We start from the raw sequence: 21743 nt of genomic DNA, 5'->3' as shown, positions 1-21743 counted from the left end.
AACTAAAAAGTTTTTGTACAGCAAAGGAAATCATCAACAAAATGAAAAAATAACCCACTGAATGGAAGAACACATTCGCCAATGATACATTTGATAATGGTCAGGTTGGCCATTCTCATTTCCAGCAAGGAAAGCAGGACCTACTGGACTCCATCTCTCCCCTTGTCAGTGTGGTCTTACCTGGGAGAAGTTTTCGGGCGGCCTCCTCGGCCATCCTCAGGAGAGGTCCAGAGCAGGGCCATCCAGCCTCCACTTCCACCCCGGCCTTCTTCGACAGCAGGTGAGCAGACAGAAGTCCTCCTACCACTACCGATGGTACAAAGAGTAAATGTCAGAGTCCCAAGGACCAGTGTTTCCCTTGTGCAAATTAAACCTAAACACTCTCTTTTTTGTTGTTGTTTAAATAAATCTTTATTGTTCATATTATTATAAATGTTCCTTGTTTATTTACCCCCCTCCATTGCTCCCCTCCACCAGGTTCCCTTTCCCCACCCTCCAGTGTCCTCATCCATAGGTGCACAGTTTATGTTCAGTCTCTTCCTGCACCCCCCCCCCCCCCCCTCCACCAAACCTAAACACTCTCACTGGGAAGGGACTAAAGTCATCTGTGTAAGAGTCCCTTAATCCCACATATTGGTACAATGTTAAGTTTACAGAGTTTTGTTCTCTTGGTGGGCCACAAAAAAACAATGGTTATCTGGTGTTTTTTTAGTACCTACTGTTTACCAAACACTAGGTACTACCGTCCCTTCTTTAGATGAAGATATTGAGGGTAAGAGAAGCAAAGGGACTTCCCTGGCTGAGCTAGTAGGTGGTAGCACCAGGTCTGACTCCACTTAGTTGCTCTGTCTCCCAACCCCCCCATCCCCCCAAGAACGAAAGGGAAGGAGAGGGGAATAGTTTTACCTTCATTTTATCAATTTATCTATGTCAATTTATAGCGTAACATTTCAGGACTTATAAGAAGACACAAACGTTTTCTATTTGGAAATATGGCTAAATAGGTAGCCTCAATGGCTCAGTGACAAAACCTGGTGACCTTGAGCTCCAGTTTCCCCCTCTTCTGGCAGAGGGTGAGTAAAAGACAAAGGCTTAACTACTCAAAGTAGGGAGGGTGATAAAAGATCCCTCCGTAAAGTTGGGATCTGAAAGAATTATATACTCCATGTAAGGAAAAATTAGAACTAAACTCTGCATACCTCCCATAAGTGTATATAAAGTAAGGAAAAGTTCATGCCTCAAATCTTGATGACAAGTAAAAGAAAAAAATATTTCTCCTAAGAATTAGTAACTACAAGCTGGTACTCACTAAGCTTTACAGCTTGAATTCGCACTAACCAGGTAGTCCAGAAAACTTCAAATCTTTGGCAGAAAGTGGTTTTTGGAAGATGGTACCTCCAGCTACATGGCAGAAGTGAACAACTGTACCTGGAAGAACCCACCATCACCGAGGCCTCAAAGAATCCCTCAGGTGAAAGCTAGGGAATGAGTATGCATTTCAAATGTATAAATCACAAAACATACAAAGAAACAAAGAATTATGAGTAAGAGCAGAAATGACAGTAGAAAAAGACTTACCAACACTTCAGATAATGGAATTATCAGACACAGAATATAAAATTGTTGCCCTAGCTGGTTTGGCTCAGCGGATAGAGCGTCAGCCTATGGACTGAAGGGTCCTGGGTTCGATTCTGGTCAGAGGCACATGCCTGGGTTGCGGGCTCGATCCCCAGTGGTGGGGTGTGCAGGAGGCAACCGATCAATGATTCTCTCTCATCATTGACGTTTCTATCTCCCTCTTCTTTCTTCTCTAAAATCAATAAAAATATATTTAAGATTGTTGTGTGTGGTACAGGGTTGGGCCAAAGGAGATTTACAGTGTGAGTGTGTGAAACACAGAGTTTACTCTTGTGTTATTATTTATTAATTACTGTATTATTTTCCATGTAAACAACTGTAAGCCTACTTTTGCCCCACCTTTCATGTTTAAAGAAATAAAAGAAAGGTTGGAACATATGAGCAAATAGCTAGAAATAATAAAAATGAGCAAGCCTATTTATAAAAGAACTAAGTAGAATTCCTAAATATGAAAAAACAAAATAATTGAAGTTTAAAATTATAGAGAGACTTAAAAGCAGATATGATATTTTTAAAAAATATATTTTATTGATTTTGTACAGAGAGGAAGGGAGAGAGAGATAGAGAGTTAGAAACATTGATGGGAGTCATCGATCAGCTGCCTCTTGCACACCCCCCACAGGGGATATGCCCGCAACCAAGGGACATGCCCTTGACCGGAATCGAACCCGAGACCTTTCAGTCCCCAAGCCGATGCTCTATCCATTGAGCCAAACAAGTTTCGGCCGATATGATATTTCTTAAGAATTAGTGGACTTAAAGACAGACTCACAAAAATTATTGAAAAAGAAACACAAAGAGACAAAATGACTTTTAAAAAGTACAGAAGGTTTTAGAGGATATAGTAAGAAGATGTATATCTGGTTGGAGTTCTAAAAAGAGAAGAGAGACAATCTTTGAGGAGAAAAATAGTTACAAACTTTATAAAACTAATGAATGACACCAAGTCTCAGATCCAGGAATCTCAAGCAAGATAATAAAAAGAAATCCACATTGCCTGGCCAGTGTGGCTCACTGGTTGAGCATCAACCTATGAACCAGGAGGTCATGGTTGATTCCCAGTCAGGTCACATGCCCAGGTTGCAGGCTTGAGGGTGTATAGGAGGCTGCTGATCAATGATTCTCTCTAATCATTGATGTTTTTGCTAGTATCTCTCTCCCTCTAGCTTCCTCTCTCTGAAATCAATACTATATATATACTTAGAGGAATGGTGCACGAAATTTGTGCACGAGGTGGGGGTTGTCCCTCAGCCCAGCCTGCACCCTCTCCAATCTGGGACCCCTCGAGGGATGTTAAACTGCCCATTTAGACCTGAATCGGGTCTAAACGGCAGTCAGACATCCCTCTCACAATCCAGGACTGCTGCCTCCCAACTGCTCGCCTGCCTGCCTTCCTGATTGCCCCTAACTGCTTCTGTCTGCCAGCCTGATCACCCCCTAACCACTCCCCTGCCAGTCTAATTGATGTCTAACTGCTCCCCTGCCAGCCTATTTGCCCCCAACTTCCCTCCTCTGCCAGCCTGGCCACTCCTAACTGCCCTCCCCTGCAGGTTTGATCGCTTCCAACTGCCCTCTCTTGCAGGCCTGGTGCCTCCCAACTGCCTCTCCTGCTGGCCATCTTTTGGTGGTCATCTTGTATCCACATAGAGGCAGGATCTTTGACCACAGAGGGGCAGCTATTGTGTGTTGGAGTGATGGTCAAACTCTTTTATTAGATAGGATAGAGGCCTGGTGCACAGGTGGGGGCAGGCTGGTTTGCCCTGAAGGGTGTCCTGGATCAGGGTGGGGGTTCCCTTGGGGTGTGGGATGGCCTGAGCAAGCGGCCTGTGGTGGTTTGCAGGCCAGCCACGTCCTCTGGCGACCTAAGCGGAGGCCCTGTATCTGGAATTTATTTACCTTGTACAATTAAAACTTTGTAGCCTGGAGCAGAGCCAAGCCCCCTGCTCACTCTGGGTGCCACCATTTCTGTTTGGTTTTATGTATCTTCTATAATTGAAACTTTGTGGCCTGGAGTGGAGGCCTAGGCCCGCCAGGGCAGGTGGAAAGCTTTGCTTCCTCTGTTGCCGGGGGCAACCCTAGCCTGTTCTCTCCAGCTCCGTGGCTGCCGCCATTTTTCTTGGGATTTATCTTCTATAATTGAAACTTTGTAGCCTTGAGTGGAGGCCTCGGCTGGCCAGGGTGTGTGGAAAGCTCGGCTTCCTCTATTGAAACCCAAGCCTCTCAATGGTTCTCTGTGGCTGCAGCCATCGCTCTGATTGGCTGGTGGGTGTGGTTCAAACAGAGTGATGGTTACTTTGCATATTACTCTTTCTTAGATAGGATATTTATATATTTAAAAAGAGCCCTAGCTAGTTTGGCTCAGTGGATAAGAGTGTTGACCCTTGGACTGAAGAATCCAGAGTTCGATTACAGTCAAGAACATACATCAGCTGCAGATACAATAGCTGGTCCCGGTCAAGGGTGTGTGCAGAAGGCAAGCAATTGATGTGTCTCTCTCACCTCAATGTTTTTCGCTGTCTCTCTCCCTCCTTTCCCCTCTCTCTAAAAAAATCAATGGAAAAATAGCCTCAGGTGAGGTTTAACAAACAAAAACCCCCTAAGAGCCGAGATCGGTTTGGTTCAATGGATAGAGCGTCAGCTTGGGGACTGAAGGGTCCCGGGTTCCATTCCGGTCAAGGGCGTGTACCAGTAGGGGGTGTGCAAGAGGCAGCTGATCGATGGCTCTCTCTCATCGATGTTTCTAACTCTATCTCTCTCCCTTCCTCTCTGTACAAAATCAATAAAATATATTAAAAAATAAAAATAAAAAAATCCTAAGAAATCCACATTTATATATATATATATATCACAGTAAAATTACAGAAGGAAGGAAAAAAAAAATCTCAAAAGCAGTCAGAGTCCATGTAAACATGATTGGTAAAGCTCAATGACGAGTACCTCTGGTTCATTGTACTATTTTCTCTACTTTTATGTATGTTTGAAAATTCCCATAATAAAAATTACTTAAAAGGGGCTGCCAGCATAAATGAGACCAATAATCTATAATGACATAATAATTAGATTGGCAAATTACTTTTTAGCAATGGCAATGAAACCAGAAGACAAGGGAAATTTTTCCTCAAGGTGCTCACAGAAAATAACTCAACTTAGAACCATATGTCCCACAAAAATACCCCCAAGGCCAAACAAATGCAGTGAGAAAGACATCTTCGTACACACAAAAGCTAAGAAAGTTTTCCAAGAATACACCCACACACCCAGCTGCTGTAGCTCAGTGGTTGAACATCGGCCTATGAACCAGGAGGTCCCGGTTCAATTCCTGGTCAGGGCACATGGTATGGGCTCAATCCCCAGGGCAGGGTGTGCAGAAGACAGCCAATTGATGATTCTCTCTCGTCATTGATGTTTCTATCTCTCTTCCCCTCTCCCTTCCTCTCTGAAATCAATAAAAATATGTTAATAATAATAATAATAATAATAATAATAAAGGAATTCACCTACACTAAAGGACATTCTAACAGAAGTACTTCAGATGGAAGGAAAGCAGTCACAGATGTAAGGTGTGAAGCAGAACAAAGAAAGATAATAAGAGAAGTGGTAAATATATGAATAAATCTAAACTTTAAATTATGAAATAACAATAATGTATGGAAGGCTTCAAAGAACTAAAATACATGACTACAGCATACAGGTCAGGATATCCTCAGAGTCAGGTTTTATATTACTTAGGAGGAGAATATTTTTCATTAACTCTAGATTTTGTTATGTTTGTTAAATTTTCTAGAAAAACTATTTAAAAGGCTAGATATCATGCATATCTAAATTAGTAAAAGGAAGTGAAATGGAAGAAGAACCAATCTAAAAAAGCGCAAAAAAAGGAAAAAAAGAACATAGAAATGATGAGGCAAATAGCACAAAATAATACCACAGAAATGAATGTAAATATATCAGTAATTATTGTAAATATAAATGGATTAAACATTTCAGTTAAGAGACTCTCAGATTGGATAAATAAACAAAATATAATACATTAGAGGCCCGGTGCATGAAAACTTGCACACTTGGGGGGATTCCTCAGCCTGGCCTGCTCCCTCTTGTAGTCCGGAAGGGAATGTCCACCTGCCAGCTGAGGCCCGCTTCCCTGAGCACCTGGTATAAGCTGGCAGCCGGGCATCCTGACACCGCCCAGGAGGCGGGAGAGGCTCTCGCCCCAGCCGCTGCACTCGTAGCCATCACCCTGGCTTATGGCCAAGTGGCGCTCCCCTATGGGAGCGCACTGACCACCAACGGGCAGCTTCTGTGTTGAGCATCTGCCCCTTGGTGGTCAGTGCGCATCATAGCGACTGGTCATTCCCAGTAGTTCCACTGTTAGGGTCAATTTGCATATTACCCTTTATTATATAGGACTAGTGGCCCAGTGCACAAAATATGTGCACATTAAAAGGGAATTAATTAGAGGAAATATTTTAATATGCTATTTGGCCTTTCTCTATAATAGAAGTGTCAGAGATGAAAGATAATTGATAAAAATGTATATGAAAATCTTCCTCCTATCAGAGTTTGGGGTGCGCCACGGGAACTAGAATCAAATCTCCACCCACCCATGTGCGCCTCAAAATCGTGTGAGACCCAGACCCGGCTGGCCCCACCCCCATCTAGCCCCGCCGGGTTGGGGGACATGGCCTCAGGTCTCCCAACTCAGCACCGGGGCAGGGGGTGTGGCCTGGCCCCAGCCCAGAGCCTAAGCTCCCTACTGATTGCTCGTTAAGGCTTATTAAAGGAACTCAACCTCTGCTGTGGGTGCAGCCATATTGTGTTACGGGATCCCCACCTCTGCTGCGGGTGCAGCCATCTTGTTATGGTGTGACACTCAATTTGCATATTCCCTCTTTATTAGATAGGATAATTTACAAAAGATATAGCTAATCATAAAAAAACAAAGATCGAAAGTAAGAGTGTAGAAACACATATATAGGGCAAATGCCAACCAAAAGAAAGCTGGTATATTCATATCTGAAACAAAGGTACAAGGACAACCTTAATTTCCAGATGACAAATTTGGCTCAGAATTATGTGATACAGCAATGAACATGGCCTCAGGTCTGATTCCTAAATCAGGATTTTATGCCATACTGTTCCTCTGCAATCTGATCTTTTAAAAAAAAATTATTTATGCCCTAGCTGGTTTGGTTCAGTGGATAGAGCATTAGCCTGTGGACTGAAGGGTCCTGGGTTTGATTCTGGTCCTGGGTTTGATGCTCGGGTTGCGGGCTCAATCCCCAGTAGGGGGCACGCAAGAGGTAGCCAATCAATGATTCGCTCTCATCATTGATGTTTCTCTCTCTCTCACACCCTGCCTTCCTCTCTGAAATCAATAAAAATGTATTTTTAAAAAATTCATTTATCACCTTTCTATAAGTTTCATTGTGAAAAAAACAAAAACAAAAACATCCAAAATAAAGATGAGCACAACAGGGGAAAAAATATAACTGCCCATCCAGAGATGACAGCTGTTGAGCCACTGGAAGTCCAGAAGTTCACGGATAATAAGTTATGGACTGTGCTAGCCTCATAAGAGTCATTGGAAACCTACTAAATAATTGATTCTAGGACTCAAACATAGCGATCACAATTCATTGGTTTAAAGTGGAACCAAAACATCTGAACTTTTGAAAAGGTTCCAAGTGGTTATGATGGAGCACCAGGTTTGGAAACTTAATACTCGAGACTTGCACTGAATAAGATAGTAATCATTAATCACGTTGTCACTATTGAAATTTAAATTCATTAAAATTAAATGAAATTAAAGATTCAGCTCTCCAGTTGCAGTAGACACATTTAAAATGTTCAATGGCCACATGTGGCCCGTGGCTACCACACTGGACAACATAGACACAAAATATTTCCATCATCACAGATATGGGTAGTGCTTCCTGGATTACATCTTTCTTGTTCATGACTATATGCCTAGCACTAAATATATGTTAACTACGTGAGTAAATCTGGCATATTTCTATCTAGTCTTTTCTCTGTCCCCTGCTCATGTCTGAAACTGATGAGGAATCCTGAGGTCTTCCCACCCTACCCTTCAAGAGGGAAGAAGAGCTGTCAGTCACTGGTTTGGGCCACGTGCCCTGGTAGGGCCAGCCCTGAAGATCCGATTTACCACCTTCTGGTTTGTACAGAGGCAAGAAATCCACACTCTGTTTTCTACAAAAAAAATCCACACTGTTTTTTGGATTTCTTCCCAAAAATCCATAGAAGGCAGCCCTTACCTCGGATGTTGGTTTCAAACACAGAGGCATTCACATCAATATCAAAGTCCAAGTTGTCCTGGAGCACTTCAACCACCCTTTGGAATTCTGAGACATTCCCCAAAATCTAGGAGGAAAGAGAGACATGACAATGAAGATATCTCAGGCTTGAAGGCATTGAAAATTCTATATAATAAAAGGCTAATATACAAATCAACCGAATGGCAGGACAACTGGTCGCTATAACGTGCACTGACCACCGGAGGGAGATGCTCAACACAGGAGCTGCCCCCTGGTGGTCAGTGTGTTCTCATAGGGGGAGCACTGCTCAGCCAGAAGCCAGGCTCAGGGCACAAGCTGGGCTGAGAGACAACCCCCTGAGTGCACGAATTTTGTGCACTGGGCCTCTAGTGTTGGAATAAGAGTCTAGCATCTGTCCTAACCAGTTTGGTTCAATAAATAGAGCATCATCCCAGAGACTAAGGCACATGTGTCAAACACAAGGCCCGCGGGCCAAATCTGTCCCGCCAGGCCTTGCAATGTGGCCCGCACCGCGCTGTCATCACTGCACTCCGCTGCGTTTCCATCACAATGACAGTTTATGACTGTTCAGTAAACCATTCGGCCCGCGATTTAGGCTGGATTTTAGATTTTGGCCCCTTCTCTGATTGAGTTCGACACCCCTAGACTAAGGGGTCTCAGGTTCGATTCCAGTCAAGGGCATGTACCTCAGTTGCAGACTCAATCCCCAGCCCTGGTCAGGGTATGTGCAAGAGACAACCAATCGATGGGTCTTTCTCACATGGGTGTTTCTCTCTGTCTTTCCCTCTTTCTTCCATTCTCCCTAAAAATCAATGGAAAAATATCCTCAGGTGAGGATTAACAAAACAAAAACAAAAAAAGTCTGGGATCCTATGCCAGAGTGGCCCTCACTTATTAAACTTAAGGCCTGCAGTTTCTGTTCTGGGACTGGTGACAGGCGAAGAAACCACTGAAAGCTAAAAATTCACAAAGACCCAATATCAAGAGATTGGTTAGGTAAATTCTTTTTTTTTGTTTTTAATTTATTTTTATTGATTTCAGAGAGGGAGAGGGAGAGATAGAAACATCTATGAGAGAGAATCTGCCTTCTGCACACCCCCAACTGGGGATTGAACCCACAACCTAGGCAAGTGCCCTTGACTGGAATCGAACCTGGGACCATTCAGTCCACAGGGCAATGTTCAATCCACTGAGCCAAACTGGCTAGGGCTAGGTAAATTCTTAGGTACCGATTCAAGAGTACCCATTTAAACAATGTAGAATGTATAAAAACAATATAGACTATAGACCACATTAAGGAAATCTTAATTTGCTATTTGCAGTGAATATCTGTTGTTTTTAGCCATTCGTGCTTGTGGAAAATACTGCGGGATGGTTGGCCCAACAATCATTCCCCATCTTCTTTACCCTGTTAGCCTCCCACCACAGAGGCTGGAAATTCAGATATTTCTGTCTTGGACTCTTGCTGCTGGAGGTGACTGTGTTAACCAGCCAATTCCAAGCTTTGAGAAGACTACTGAGGGCACTTCTAGGAAAGCTCCTGTTTTCCTAATAAAAAGGGGGACCTAGCCAGTGTGGCTTGGTGGTTGAAGGTTGACCTAGGAACCAGGAGGTCACTGTTCAATTCCCAATCAGAATATATGCTCAGGTTGTAGGCTTGATCCCCAGTGGGGGGCATGCAAGGGGCAGCCGATCAATGATCATCTCTCTTCACTGATGTTTGTATCTCTCTTTCCCTCTCCCTTCCTCTCTAAAATCAATAAAAATATACTTTTTTTTTTTTAAACCTCACTATTATAACTCCAGAGCGCAGTACCGTGTTTGGCATACAGTTGGCCATTAAACGGAGAAGTAAATCCCACCTTCTCTAGGAAGCCTTTGATTCTTCCTTTAAAAGACTCCAGTAACTTCATCCATAAAACTCTTTAGGCATCTGTGTCTCTCCACATTAAGAGTATCTTTGACTGGACAGGAGCCTCACTCATTCCTGCATTCCCCCAGAGTGCTGCACATGGCCCACGACGGAATTACTCAAGAAATGTTTGCTGAATGATTACATGAATCTTTCTCCACACGGAAGCTACTGATCTGCTCAAAACAGGTATTTCATCATTTCCTGCCCTCTACTTACAAAACTTCAGTGGCTTTCCATGATCTAAATTAAAGATCAAAATCTTTAACACTGTGAACCTCATCCGGTTCCCATCTATCCCTCCAGCCCCATTTGCTTCTCCCTTTTCCTTCCAACGTCTCATACGCACTGGCCTTCCTTTAGTTCACTGCGCTGGCCACACACCCTCTTTCGCCGTAAGGCCTTTGCACAGGCTGTTCTCTCTGCCTGGAGCACTCTTTCCTGCCCCCACTTCCCAAGTCAAAACTTGCTTTTCCTTCAGATCCCAACTGAAGTATCAGTTCATTATCTTAGGGAAGTCCTCTGTGACCTCCTCAGTCTGGGTCAACTTCTTTTAGTTACAACCACTCATCAAAGAACCATGTTCCTTCCCTACAGTGCGCTCACCTCAATTTGTAATTATACATCCTTTAGGGTTAATCTTTTATTCTTTGTTCCCTCTCACTAAAATCATAAACTCCGGGAATTAAAGCAGGGACTGTGTCTGTTTACTGTGTCCCAACTGCGTGACTCAGTAGTTCAGTGTCAACCGATACACCATAAGGTCACGGTTCAATTCTGGGTCAGGACACATGCCCGGTTTGTGTGCTCAATTCCCAATGGGGGGTGGTGTGCTAGAGGCAGACAATCAATGATTCTCTCTTATCCTTGATGTTTCTATCTCTCTCCCTCTGCCTTCCTCTGTTTTTTATTTGATTGTTGTTGTTAATTTTTTTTCTCCCTTTCCTCTTTGAAATCAATAAAAAAAAAAAAATACTTTAAAAAAAACAACTCACTATTGTAATTCCAGAGCTTAGAACTGTGCTTGGCATACAGTTGGTCATTAAATGCAGGAGTACATAAAACTTAACATTAAAGTGATAAAAAGCTAAATTATATCTATAAGGTAATCACAATTATGTGATATTATTAATTTATGAAGATAAGAGGTGTTAACCAGAAATAGTGAAATGGGGGAAAGTGGTTAAACCCTCTCTTGTGGCTTAAGGATGACAGTGACGGCCTGGAATCGTACAGAACTGGGTTCCGGTCCTTGCTCTTCCATCTCAGAACTTCATACACTGGGGCCAAGTCACTTTATCTTTTTAAGTATCAACTCTCCCAGTGGTTAAGGAATAAAGGTACTTATCTCAAAGAGTTGCTGAAAGGATTAAACAGAGTAACACATGTAAAGTGCTTAGCACATACATAATACACTAATTACTGCTATTATATTTATCCCTGTACGTATCCATCAGAATGTAAGCCTCTGAAAATAAGGAGGGCATCAAAGTCTCTGTATCCCCCACTAAATAGATTTCGACAGGCCTATCACAGTTCTGTGGTCTATAAACATGTGCTGAATAAATGAGCCAGAATAAACTTGAAGGCCATCATTTTCCTCTATCTAGATGGGCATGAGTTGAAAATAATAGACCTAGGTGAAGAATTCATCTCTCACTAATAGTCAAACTGCCAAGAGGAAAAGGAACAGAGGAGACACTTACCAGCAAGGTATCCAGAGCATCAATTAGAGTCAGAGAAAAGCTGTAAAAGGACAGAAATCCCAGCTTAGTAAGAAAATCAAACACCACATGTCAAGACTGCCCCAGATCAGTATCCAAAAACCTGACACATGAGGCAGAGCAATGCCTCTACCTATCCCACTTTCAATCACAACAGAAAAGCCAGGAACCTGACCCATTTAAGGCGTCTGGGATAGGGGACTGATATAAGCCCGACTGTAGTTAACCAGGTTGCCTATATTCTGTGCATTCTTCTCTGCCTAGGTACACAGGATGAGACTGCAGCTAAGAGTACAGGCTTTTCCACACCTAAAACGTATCTCAGTACACAGGACTGTATGCTTGAGAATACTCACGTCAGCTTAGAACAGCAAAAAGCTAGAAATAACCCAATGTACACCAGTTAAAAAGTGATTAAACTATAGTTCACTCTAAGAACACAAAACTATAGAGGTTGTTATCGAGTTCTTCAACAAAAAGAGTTCTATTGGCTAATGTTAAGATACTTAAATTGTTAAATGAAAAAGATTAGGTATAGCCGAAACCGGTTTGGCTCAGTGGATAGAGCGTCGGTCTGTGGACTGAAGGGTCCCGGGTTCGATTCTAGTCAAGGGCATGTACCTTGGTTGCGGGCACATCCCCTGGGGATGTGCAAGAGGCAGCTGATCGATGATTCTCATTGATGTTTCTAACTCTCTGTCCCTCTCTCTTCCTCTCTGTATAAAATCAATAAAATATATATTTTTTTAAAAAGATGAGGTATGGAATAGGCAGTGTGGCATGTTTACTAGTATATCTGCATTTTCAAAGACATGTAGACAGAAAACAGATTAGTTGTTTGGGCTGCTGGTGGTGAAGGGTTTAACTATAAAGGGGCACAAGGGAACCTTTTAGGGTATTCTATATCTTGACTGTGATATCAGAACCTCAGAAATGTTCTACTTGTTGATTGTGATAATGGTTACTACATTGTTTAAAATGGGTGTATTTTATTATATGTAAGTTATGCCTTTAAAACGTTAATTTTAGCCCTGCTTGTGTTGCTCAGTGGTTGACCATCAACCCATGAACCAAGAGGTCCCTGGTTTGAGGTTGATTCCCAGTCAGGGCACATGTTCATCCCCAGCAGGTGGTGTGCAGGAGGCAGCGGATCAGTGATATTTCCATCCTCTCTCCCTCTCCCTTCCTTTCTCTCTAAAATAAAAATTTTAAAAACATGTTTTTAAAAGTTAATTTTAAAGGATGTCTATATGATTATATAAACTGAAAATATTTATGGAAGGGTATTCAAGAAAGATATTTCCTTTATTCATACAATCTTGTACTGCTTGAATTTACCATTTGCTTGAACTACTTTATTCAACTAAAAAAACAAAAACTAACACAAATTTTGTTGATTTTACTTAACTTGTCCAGTCTTTAGCATACACATTTGTAAAATGGAGATAAGTGTTGATAAATGAGATGAAAAAAGGTAAAATGCTTAGCACAGTGTTTAATCAATTTCAGCTTCAATTAAATGCAATGATTTCTTTACACAAAAAGAACAAGACAGAGAATTCCATCTCTGATTTTTATTCTAGAGTGAGAAAGACAAACTAGCAGCCAAGTAAAATGATAGTATCAGAGTGAGAAGTGCTAAGAAGAATAACTGGTTTGAGAGAGTGACCTGGAAGGAGTGGGTAGTCAGGGAAGCTGATGCTGAGGTGACATTTTGGGCTGAAATCTCAAGAAGCAGTCAGTGTGTGAGGATAATGAGGGAAGTGTGTTTCAGTTTCACTAGCAACAAAGGCTCTGAAGTGTCACGGTTGGCAGAGTTACATCTCCTGGGTTTGTTTGTCCACTTATAAAATGAAGGGTTGGGTCTTTTGACTTCTTGAGCCTTTCCAAGGTATTCTACAACTCCAGAGATTTGCCCAAGCCCCACAGCCAGTCCTAATACTCTTGTGGCTGGACTCCAAAGGCTAACGCAGCAGGCTAACCAGGCTAACCCAGGCTACTGCACTTCAAGATCCAGAGTTCCAGGCTGGGTGGATCCGGATGATGCTGGCCTGAAAGGGGACGGGCTGGGAGCGGGTGGGAGGGAAATGGTCATGGCATCGCCCTGACTAGGAGCTTTTCCAGATTCGGTAAGGAAACCATCAAGCCACCAGTCCCAGAGTCCCACCCGTCTGGAACCGGACTGCCAGACCCCGGCCAACCCTTCGCACTACCTGCCCCAGGTGTCATGCCCGTCACAGGTGAGAGGCCGCAGCTCGTCGTAGGGAAAGGCATTCTCCAGGTAGCTGTCGTAAGCGTGGTAGAACATGGCCTTGACTCGCTCCCTGGTGAGGATTAGGAGAAATAAGGCGGGGGAAGGAAGGGGCAGAAAACAAAATCTAGCAGGGGGGAAGGACAAGAAATAGGCGGAACGTGGAAATCACCCCGATTGTGCTGGGAGCCCAGAGGCGGATTCCGAGCAAAAGAGGGTGGGGGTCCCGGGGTAGAGGGGAAGGCGAGGAACCCGCTCAGTGCTATCCATTCCCCTGCCGCGTCGGGGCGGGGAGCCTGACCGCTTCACCTGTAGTGGGCGGGGTCGGGCGCGGAGCCATCGGGGCCCGGCGCACCCAGGTGCGGTGGCGGCAGCGAGCACAGGAGGCCGAGCGGGACCAGCAGCCGGAAAGGCATAGAGCCCGTGTCCTGTCAACACCGCCGCCGCGGCAGCAGCCACCACCAGCTGCTCATCCTGCGAGCCTCTGGGTTCTTCCGGGAACTCGCTTCACTGCGCCTGCGTGCTGATGAATCAGTCACTCACTTCCGGACTACAAGCCCCAGAATGCAATTGGTAGCGGAACCGAGGCAAAGAGTTTCCTGAAATACACAGTCTGGAACAGAGGCCCACGTGTCCTAAAGACAGTGGCTGTTACAGCTACTATAACGTTTTAGTAACCTCATTTATTGAGCACTTATTGTGTACTAAGACTGTATGGAGCACTTGAATACATTATAAAAAATCACTTTATTAAACAGGAAGGCAGGGCCTCAACCTTTGTTGTGTGGATGTATTTATATATAAAGATGGATGAAGCATGTTCAGCCTTTTCCATTAGGCATACTGAGTTTCCCAGACCAGTTCCCTGCTCGTTGTGTAAGATACAACTTACTTCCACTTCTTTATCTAAAGCTGCCACTCTCAAAATTTCCAAAAATCCTATCAGTTCTAAAAATTCATGAATTTTGGATTGGTGTTATTTTTTTAATTCTCAGCTGAGAATGTTAATTGGTGAGAGAGAGAGAGAGAAAAAGATGGATGTGAGAGCAAATCAGCCATCAGTTGCCTCCTGTATATACCCCAACCCAAGATCCAACCCACAACGTGGGCATGTGCACTGACCAGAAATCAAACCTGCAACCTTTTGGTGTATGGAATGACACTCCAACCAACTAAGCCAGCAGTCCAGGGCTCTCTCCTGCCATTTAGGATGTGATTACATTCTAAATGATCTCTTTGGTCTTCAGTCCAGTGCATAAGTTTTCCCATCCCAATCCCCTGGACCATCTCAGTGGCTGCAGCCCTGTAGAGTATCTCATCCCAGATGAGAATAAAGACTCTGGGGCACTATAGCATTCAGAAGGTTTGGAACATATTTTTCCATTTTCCTTCTTGCAAGTTCCCAGAGCTTGGTCATCGTTTTTAGACTACAGCAACACTCATGACTGGACAGTATGACGTGCAATAAAATCAACCCTGGATTTGAAGTGAGACCTGGGCTTCAATTCCAATCTCAAGTACATGTAAATGTTACGCCCAGACTTCGTGCACCCCCAAGGACCACCAGGGAGCCGAGTCCGATGCAATAAACAAAAGAGCCTTTTCCATGCTAGCATGAGCTCTGTCCCGCTCACACCGACAGCATGGCCGAAGAGCACAAATTTCACCAAGTCCTGGGGTTTTACTCCAGTGGTGATGTCACTGCTTTAGCTGACCCTGATTGGGCTAGGGTCCAGCTAATGGAGGATAACTCCGCCCTGCCCCACAGTGGAGTCAGGAGTTTTATCCTCGCCCCGCCCTGCCCTCTCAGTAAAGCCTCTAAATGTGACCCTGAGCTAAAACCGGTTTTGCTCAGTGGATAGAGCATCAGCCTGTGGACTGAAAAGTCCGGGGTTTGATTCCGGTGAAGGGCATGTACCTTGGTTGCAGACACACCCCCAGTAGGGGGTGTGCAGGAGGCAGCTGGTCGATGTTTCTAACTCTCTATCCCTCTCTCTTCCTCTCTGTGAAAAATCAATAAAATATATATTTTTTTAAAAAGAATTGTTCAAAAAAATGTGCTCTAGGTGCTTGTCAACAGTTTTTAAAAAATCAATAAAATATATTTTTAAAATAAATAAATATGACCATGAATATTGCCTCTCCCTCTCCAGACCCAGCTTTCTCATCTATAAAATGAGAGGCTTGAACAAATGGACCTCTGAAGTCCTTGAGTCGAGCTTTCTGTGATACTAGTGTAGTAGGCAATTAGGTATAAGCAGAGCAGGAACTGATAGGCCAGTTGCTGAGGGTCACCAGGGCAGAGAGCAACAGGCAAAACTACAAGCCCTTGCAGATCACTCCCTTAAACATTAACCCCTGAAAACGACTTCTAAAGCTTGGCTGTGTTTTGGCCCCAGGCCCTTAGGAGTAGCAAAACAAGGCAGAGGAATGACTTAAGGACCAGCTGCAATGACTAAAGACCCTCTGGAGACCAACCAATTAGTGAAGACCACACCCTCAGGAGATACTGGGAAAGCTGATGAATATTTTATTGAAATCCACTCCTGTCACTTCCAGATAAAAGCCCTGGAACTGAGGGCCCCACTCTCTCTCTATGGAGCATGTCTTTCCCCACCCTCTTCTTCTCCAACCCCCTCCCCCTCATCCTTACATGCTCTTCCCCCCTCTCCCCAGTTTGTTTCCTGAGTCCATTTCTTCTACAACTCACTCCTACTTCTGTGATATCCTAAATAAACTTTCTTTCATAGTTTGAGTCTTGGCTATGAATTCTTTCTTTTTCTTTTTCTTTTTTTAAAATATATTTTATTGATTTTTCACAGAGAGGAAGGGAGAGGGATAGAGAGTTAGAAACATCGATGAGAGAGAATCATTGATCAGCTGCCTCTTGCACACCCCCTACCAGGGATGTGCCCGCAACCAACATACATGCCCCTGACCGGAATCGAACCTGGGACCTTTCAGTCCGCAGACCGACGCTCTATCCACTCAACCAAACCGGTTTGGGCTATGAATTCTTTCTTAGTCAGAACTCAAGTACCTAGGTTGCCGAAACAAGGTTGGGTCTGTCTCCAATGGATCTAACACCTGTTTTTCCACCACTAACACTAGGATTGGCCATCCTCCCTCTTTGGTGAAAAGGTCAGATGGAAGTGGCAGCTCAGTTCCTTGGGCTGGAATGCAGACACATATGGTCTCCTTTGGTGAAACTCCTTGAAAATATCCCTAACTGCCATCAGTTGATATGAGAATTAAAACCCTGACTTAACCCAGGGAGTTTGAGGTAGTACAGGACAGTATTAAAAGTGTGGAGTTTAAATTTGAGCAGACCTGAGTTGGAACACTAGCTTCATCACCTATTAGGAGTGACCCACCAGTTTTTCTTCTGAGCCTCATCCCTATTTGTAAAATAGGAATAATACTATTATCTACCTGGTGGTATTATGAGGATTTAGTTAGCTAGTGCATGTAAGGTGTTTGTCATAGTGCCTGGCAGAAGAGATACTAAAAAAAAATGTTAGGCCAAAACTGGTTTGGCTCAGTGGATAGAGTGTCGGCCTGCGGACTGAAAGGTCCCAGGTTCGATTCTGGTCAGGGGTATGTACCTTGGTTGCGGACACATCCCCAGTAGGGGGTGTGCAGGAGGCAGCTGATCGATGATCCTCTCTCATTGATGTTTTTAACTCTATTCCTCTCTCTTCCTCTCTGTAAAAAAAATCAATAAAATATATATATTTAAAAACGTTAGGATGTTTTTGGAAACTCTTCTTGAAGGTGCCAAATGGACGGGAAACTGAGACTTAGGTAGCAACACAGGGCACTGTATTAGTTTCCTGTGCAACTGTAAAAAATTACCACAAGCTTGGTGGCTTGAAACATCAGAAATTTATTCTTTCTTAGTTTTGGAGGCCAGAAGTCTAAAATTAGTTTCACTGGCCACATTCGAGATGCTGGCAGGGCCACCCTCCGTTTGGACATTTATTGGTGAATACTTGGAATCACACAGTGTTCAAGTCTTCCTATGGGTCAGTACAGTTTGGAGGATGCACAGATTGTATCAATACCCATGGTCAATACTCTTAGACTCTGTGCTGAGTGGAACAAACCTTGGACTCGTGGTCAGAAGCCTTAGGTTCTTAGCCACTCTCTCCTTGTGATTTTAGGAGAAACTCTGATTTGAGGAAGGGAAGTTCAGTTTCCATATTTGGAAAATGAGAGCATGGGACTCTCTCTCTCAGCACAAGGAAAATATTAACAGATTCACACAGAATTATTGCAAAATAAAATCAGAAAACAGAATTCAACACACATTCACTGCAGAAATTTCCCCCTAGAAACAATCATAAAGCAGAACAAAATGGTCGGATAACACTACAAGTGAAATTTGATTATTGCCAAGTGAATCATATCAGTAATGCTAATAAGAAAACGGCCAAAATGTATCAATACTAGCAAGCATTTATATAGCATTTACGATGTTCCAGGCACTGTTCTTAGTACTTCACATACATCAACACCATTAATCCTTTCCAAAACCTTATGAGACAGCATTTTACAGGTTTAAAAAAAAATTGATGCCCAGATTTTAAAAACTGAAGGGAGGCTTAGTAATAACCAACATCTCACACTGAATAAGTGGTAGAGCCAAGATTTGGATCCAAACAACCTATAATCGACTGCATTGATAAAATTAATGACAAGTGTGAATAAAAGTCAAATACAGAATTTAAAAGAGGTGGAAATCTGACTTCTGCAGTGTTCTCTAGCTTTAGTGTCTCATAATTATATCCCCTTCCTTTTTTGCTGGAAAGTCAGAGCAGAAAGCTGAATTCGCTGAAGCTGGAAGCCAAGGCTTTAACTGAGCACTCTTGGCAACTTTCAGCAGGGAAATATCTGAGAATTCCTTTCCTAGCATCTGGGGATCATGCGGTTCAAGTGGATTCTCCCAACTCCCAGAGCCAAGTTTACATACTTTGGGACTGCCAAAAAATAATTAGCTTATCCATGGGAAACTTCCCATCTACTTGTAGCTTTGTAGAAATGCTAATTTCCCCTGACCACATAGGCAAACAGTTGGAGCACTGACTCCCCAGAACAAGCATTATAATGCTCATGTTCCAAGTGAAGTCGCACCTGTGGCCACATCTGCTACTGTTATGAATCATAATGTAAATATCTGTGTTTTCCGGTGGTCTTAGGTGACCCTGCTAGCGGCTCTCAACCTGTGGGTTGCGACCACAGGTTGAGAACCACTGCTGTAGAGCCCATCATAAAACCACAGATATTTACATTACTATTAATAACAGTAGCAAAATTACAGTTATGAAGTACCGACGAAAATAATTTTATGGTTGGGGGTCACCACAACATGAGGAACTGTATTAAAGGGTCGTGGCATTAGAAAGGTTGAGAAACACTGGATTAGAGCAGTGTTTCCCAAACTTTTGACATATGTGTACCCCTTCTATAATTTTCGTAACGCTGAGTACCCCTCATACTCGTGAGAATGTAGAATTAGGCGCAGATAAGCACGGTGCAGTGCATATCCCCACGAAACTCTGGTGCAATGCGTACCCCCATCAAACTCTTCCCATACCCCTGGGGGTACGCGTACCACACTTTGGGAAATATTGGCTTAGAGGAACTCTAGCCATTCTGGGTATATTCAGGCAAAAGTATAGAATCAAGAATTGACCACAGATAGTCTCATAGTCTGGTCTGACGGGCTCAGAGAGGCCACATGGCATGCTCTAAATCCACAACTAGCAGGTGACAGAGTTGAGATGTGAACCTGGACAGCTTTACCCCAGAGCCCAGGGCCCTGGATATACCATTTCTCCTCTGGGGCCTGGGAGGAGGGAGTGGACTGAGTGGACAGCACAACGATGCCCTGAAGGACTTTATATGCAGAGGAGAAGACAAGGGGATAGAATGTGATCATGGAGCCACCATGGGAGACAAAACTTTACTGGTTTTGTGAAAACAGTGAGAGGTCACTTCGATTTGGGCGCATCAGGGAAGGCTTCCAGAAGGAGGTGGTATCTCAGCAGGGCTTTGAAGGCGTAGAAAGGATTTGGTGAGGTCTAGAGAAAAACAGCAGAAGAGTAAAATATATGTAATAATAATTCATAAGAAGTTGTTTTATCTCCACAGGGAGTTTAACACTAGAAACTTAATGCATTTGCCACATTAACAAATTAAATATGGAAAATCATATCGTTTCATTAGGTAATGATAAAGAATTGAAAAACTCAAAACATTTACTATAAAATCTTAGCAAACTATAGGGAATATAGTCAACTAGAGGCCCAGTGCATGAAAACTCATGCACTGGAGGAGGAGATCCCTCAGCCCAGCCTGCACTCTCTCAGTCTGGGAGCCCTCAGGGGTAGGAGGGACCTAGTGATCAGGGAAAGACAACGCCCCATCACACCTCTGCTGCTGCCACTGCCAACAATGCAAGTTTCAGCTGGCCCTGGTTACCTGAGCCTTGGGTGGCCCTGGGGGGCTGGAGGGCTGAAGGGACTGGGGGACTTTGGAGGCAGGCACACAGAGTGGCTGGGCCCACCTGAGCCACCCCAGCCTTGCTCACGCCTGCCACCCCAATGGGGTTAAGGGGACTGAGCGCCACCATCTTTGAAGGAGTGGCAGTCAACTAGCATATTCCCTCCTTATTGGCTGTGGGCACCACCATCTTTGTGATGCAGTGAGGGTCAATTAGCATATTTCCTCTTTATTAGATAGGATAATATTGTAATAACCATATATGGTATCAGATGGATACTAGACTTATTGGGGTAATCACTTCATGATGTATATAAATGTCTAATCACTGTGTTATATACTTGAAGCTAATAGATAGCATCTATAATTAGAAAAGAAATTAATTTTTTAAGACTCAGGAAACTAAGAATAAAAGGAATTTTTCTTAATCTGATAAAGGGCTTATAAAGGGTATCTATTAAAAACATACAGAAAACAGCATATTTAATGGGAAAAAAATTGAAAGCTTTCCTTTTTAAACAAGGAAAATGATAAGAATACTCTCTCATATTTTCTATCATTTCTCTTCAATATTGTTCTAGACTCTAGAGGTTGTAGTGATAACAATAGTTAAGAAAAGTCCTAAATGGTTTGGCTCAAGGGATAGAGCATTGGCCTGTGGACTGAAGGGTCCCAGGTTTGATTCTGGTCAAGGGCATGTACCTTGGTTGTGGGCACATCCTGAGTTGGGGGTGTGCAGGAGACAGCTGATCAATGTTTCTCTGTCATCGATGTTTCTAATTCTCTATCTCTTTCCCTTCCTCTCTGTAAAAAAAAAAAAATCAATAAAATATATTTTTTAAAAATACTAATAGTTAAGAAGAAACTATAAAATTAGAAAGGAAGAAATGAAACTGTCACTATCTATCATACTAGCAATATGTCCATGCATATAGAAAATCCAAAAGAATCTATAAATAATTGTTAGAATGCTTGTTTGTTAAGGCTTCTACATAAAAAGTCAATGCAACAAAATTATCAGCATTTCTATATACCAGCAATAATCAGTTATCACATGGAATGTCTTTTAAATACCATTTTAAATACTGTTTTAAAATATGAAGGACCAAGGGAAAATATAACAAAGGCTGGGCAAGATTTATTTTTTAAAAAAATATATTTTTTTGTTGATTTCAGAGAAGGGAGAGAGAGAGAGAAATACCAATGATGAGAGAAAGTTATCAATTGTCTGCCTCCTGAATGCCCCCCACTGGGGATCCAGTCCGCAACCCGGGCATGTGCCCTGACCATAATCGAACCGTGACCTCCTGGTTCATAGGTCAACACTCAACCAGGCTGGGCAAGATTTCTAGAGAAAAACTTAAGAAATTCTGACAGACACTAAAGAAGATGTAAATAAGTGAAGAGAAATTTGTCTG

At 43.1% G+C, this 21743-nt stretch overlaps 1 protein-coding gene across 1 annotated transcript in view; it reads right to left on the bottom strand.

The window, feature by feature from the left end:
- The window catches only part of EDEM2 (ER degradation enhancing alpha-mannosidase like protein 2), a 38924-nt gene extending 24590 nt beyond the window's left edge, over nucleotides 1-14334 (bottom strand). The window contains exons 1-5 of the mRNA XM_036417485.2: nucleotides 14131-14334; nucleotides 13784-13894; nucleotides 11553-11592; nucleotides 7914-8019; nucleotides 181-306 (exon numbers count right to left, since the gene is read on the bottom strand). Of these exons, the coding sequence (XP_036273378.1) occupies nucleotides 181-306; nucleotides 7914-8019; nucleotides 11553-11592; nucleotides 13784-13894; nucleotides 14131-14237 (490 nt within the window). The 5' untranslated portion in view covers nucleotides 14238-14334. The remainder of the gene's footprint in view (nucleotides 1-180; nucleotides 307-7913; nucleotides 8020-11552; nucleotides 11593-13783; nucleotides 13895-14130) is intronic.
- Nucleotides 14335-21743: the final 7409 nt, after the last annotated feature.

The sequence above is a fragment of the Pipistrellus kuhlii genome, unplaced genomic scaffold (genome assembly GCF_014108245.1).
Source record: "Pipistrellus kuhlii isolate mPipKuh1 unplaced genomic scaffold, mPipKuh1.p scaffold_m20_p_6, whole genome shotgun sequence".
NCBI lineage: Eukaryota > Metazoa > Chordata > Mammalia > Chiroptera > Vespertilionidae > Pipistrellus > Pipistrellus kuhlii.
The sequence above is the reverse complement of the archived record's forward strand: the minus strand, read 5'-3'. Positions and strand labels throughout refer to the sequence as shown.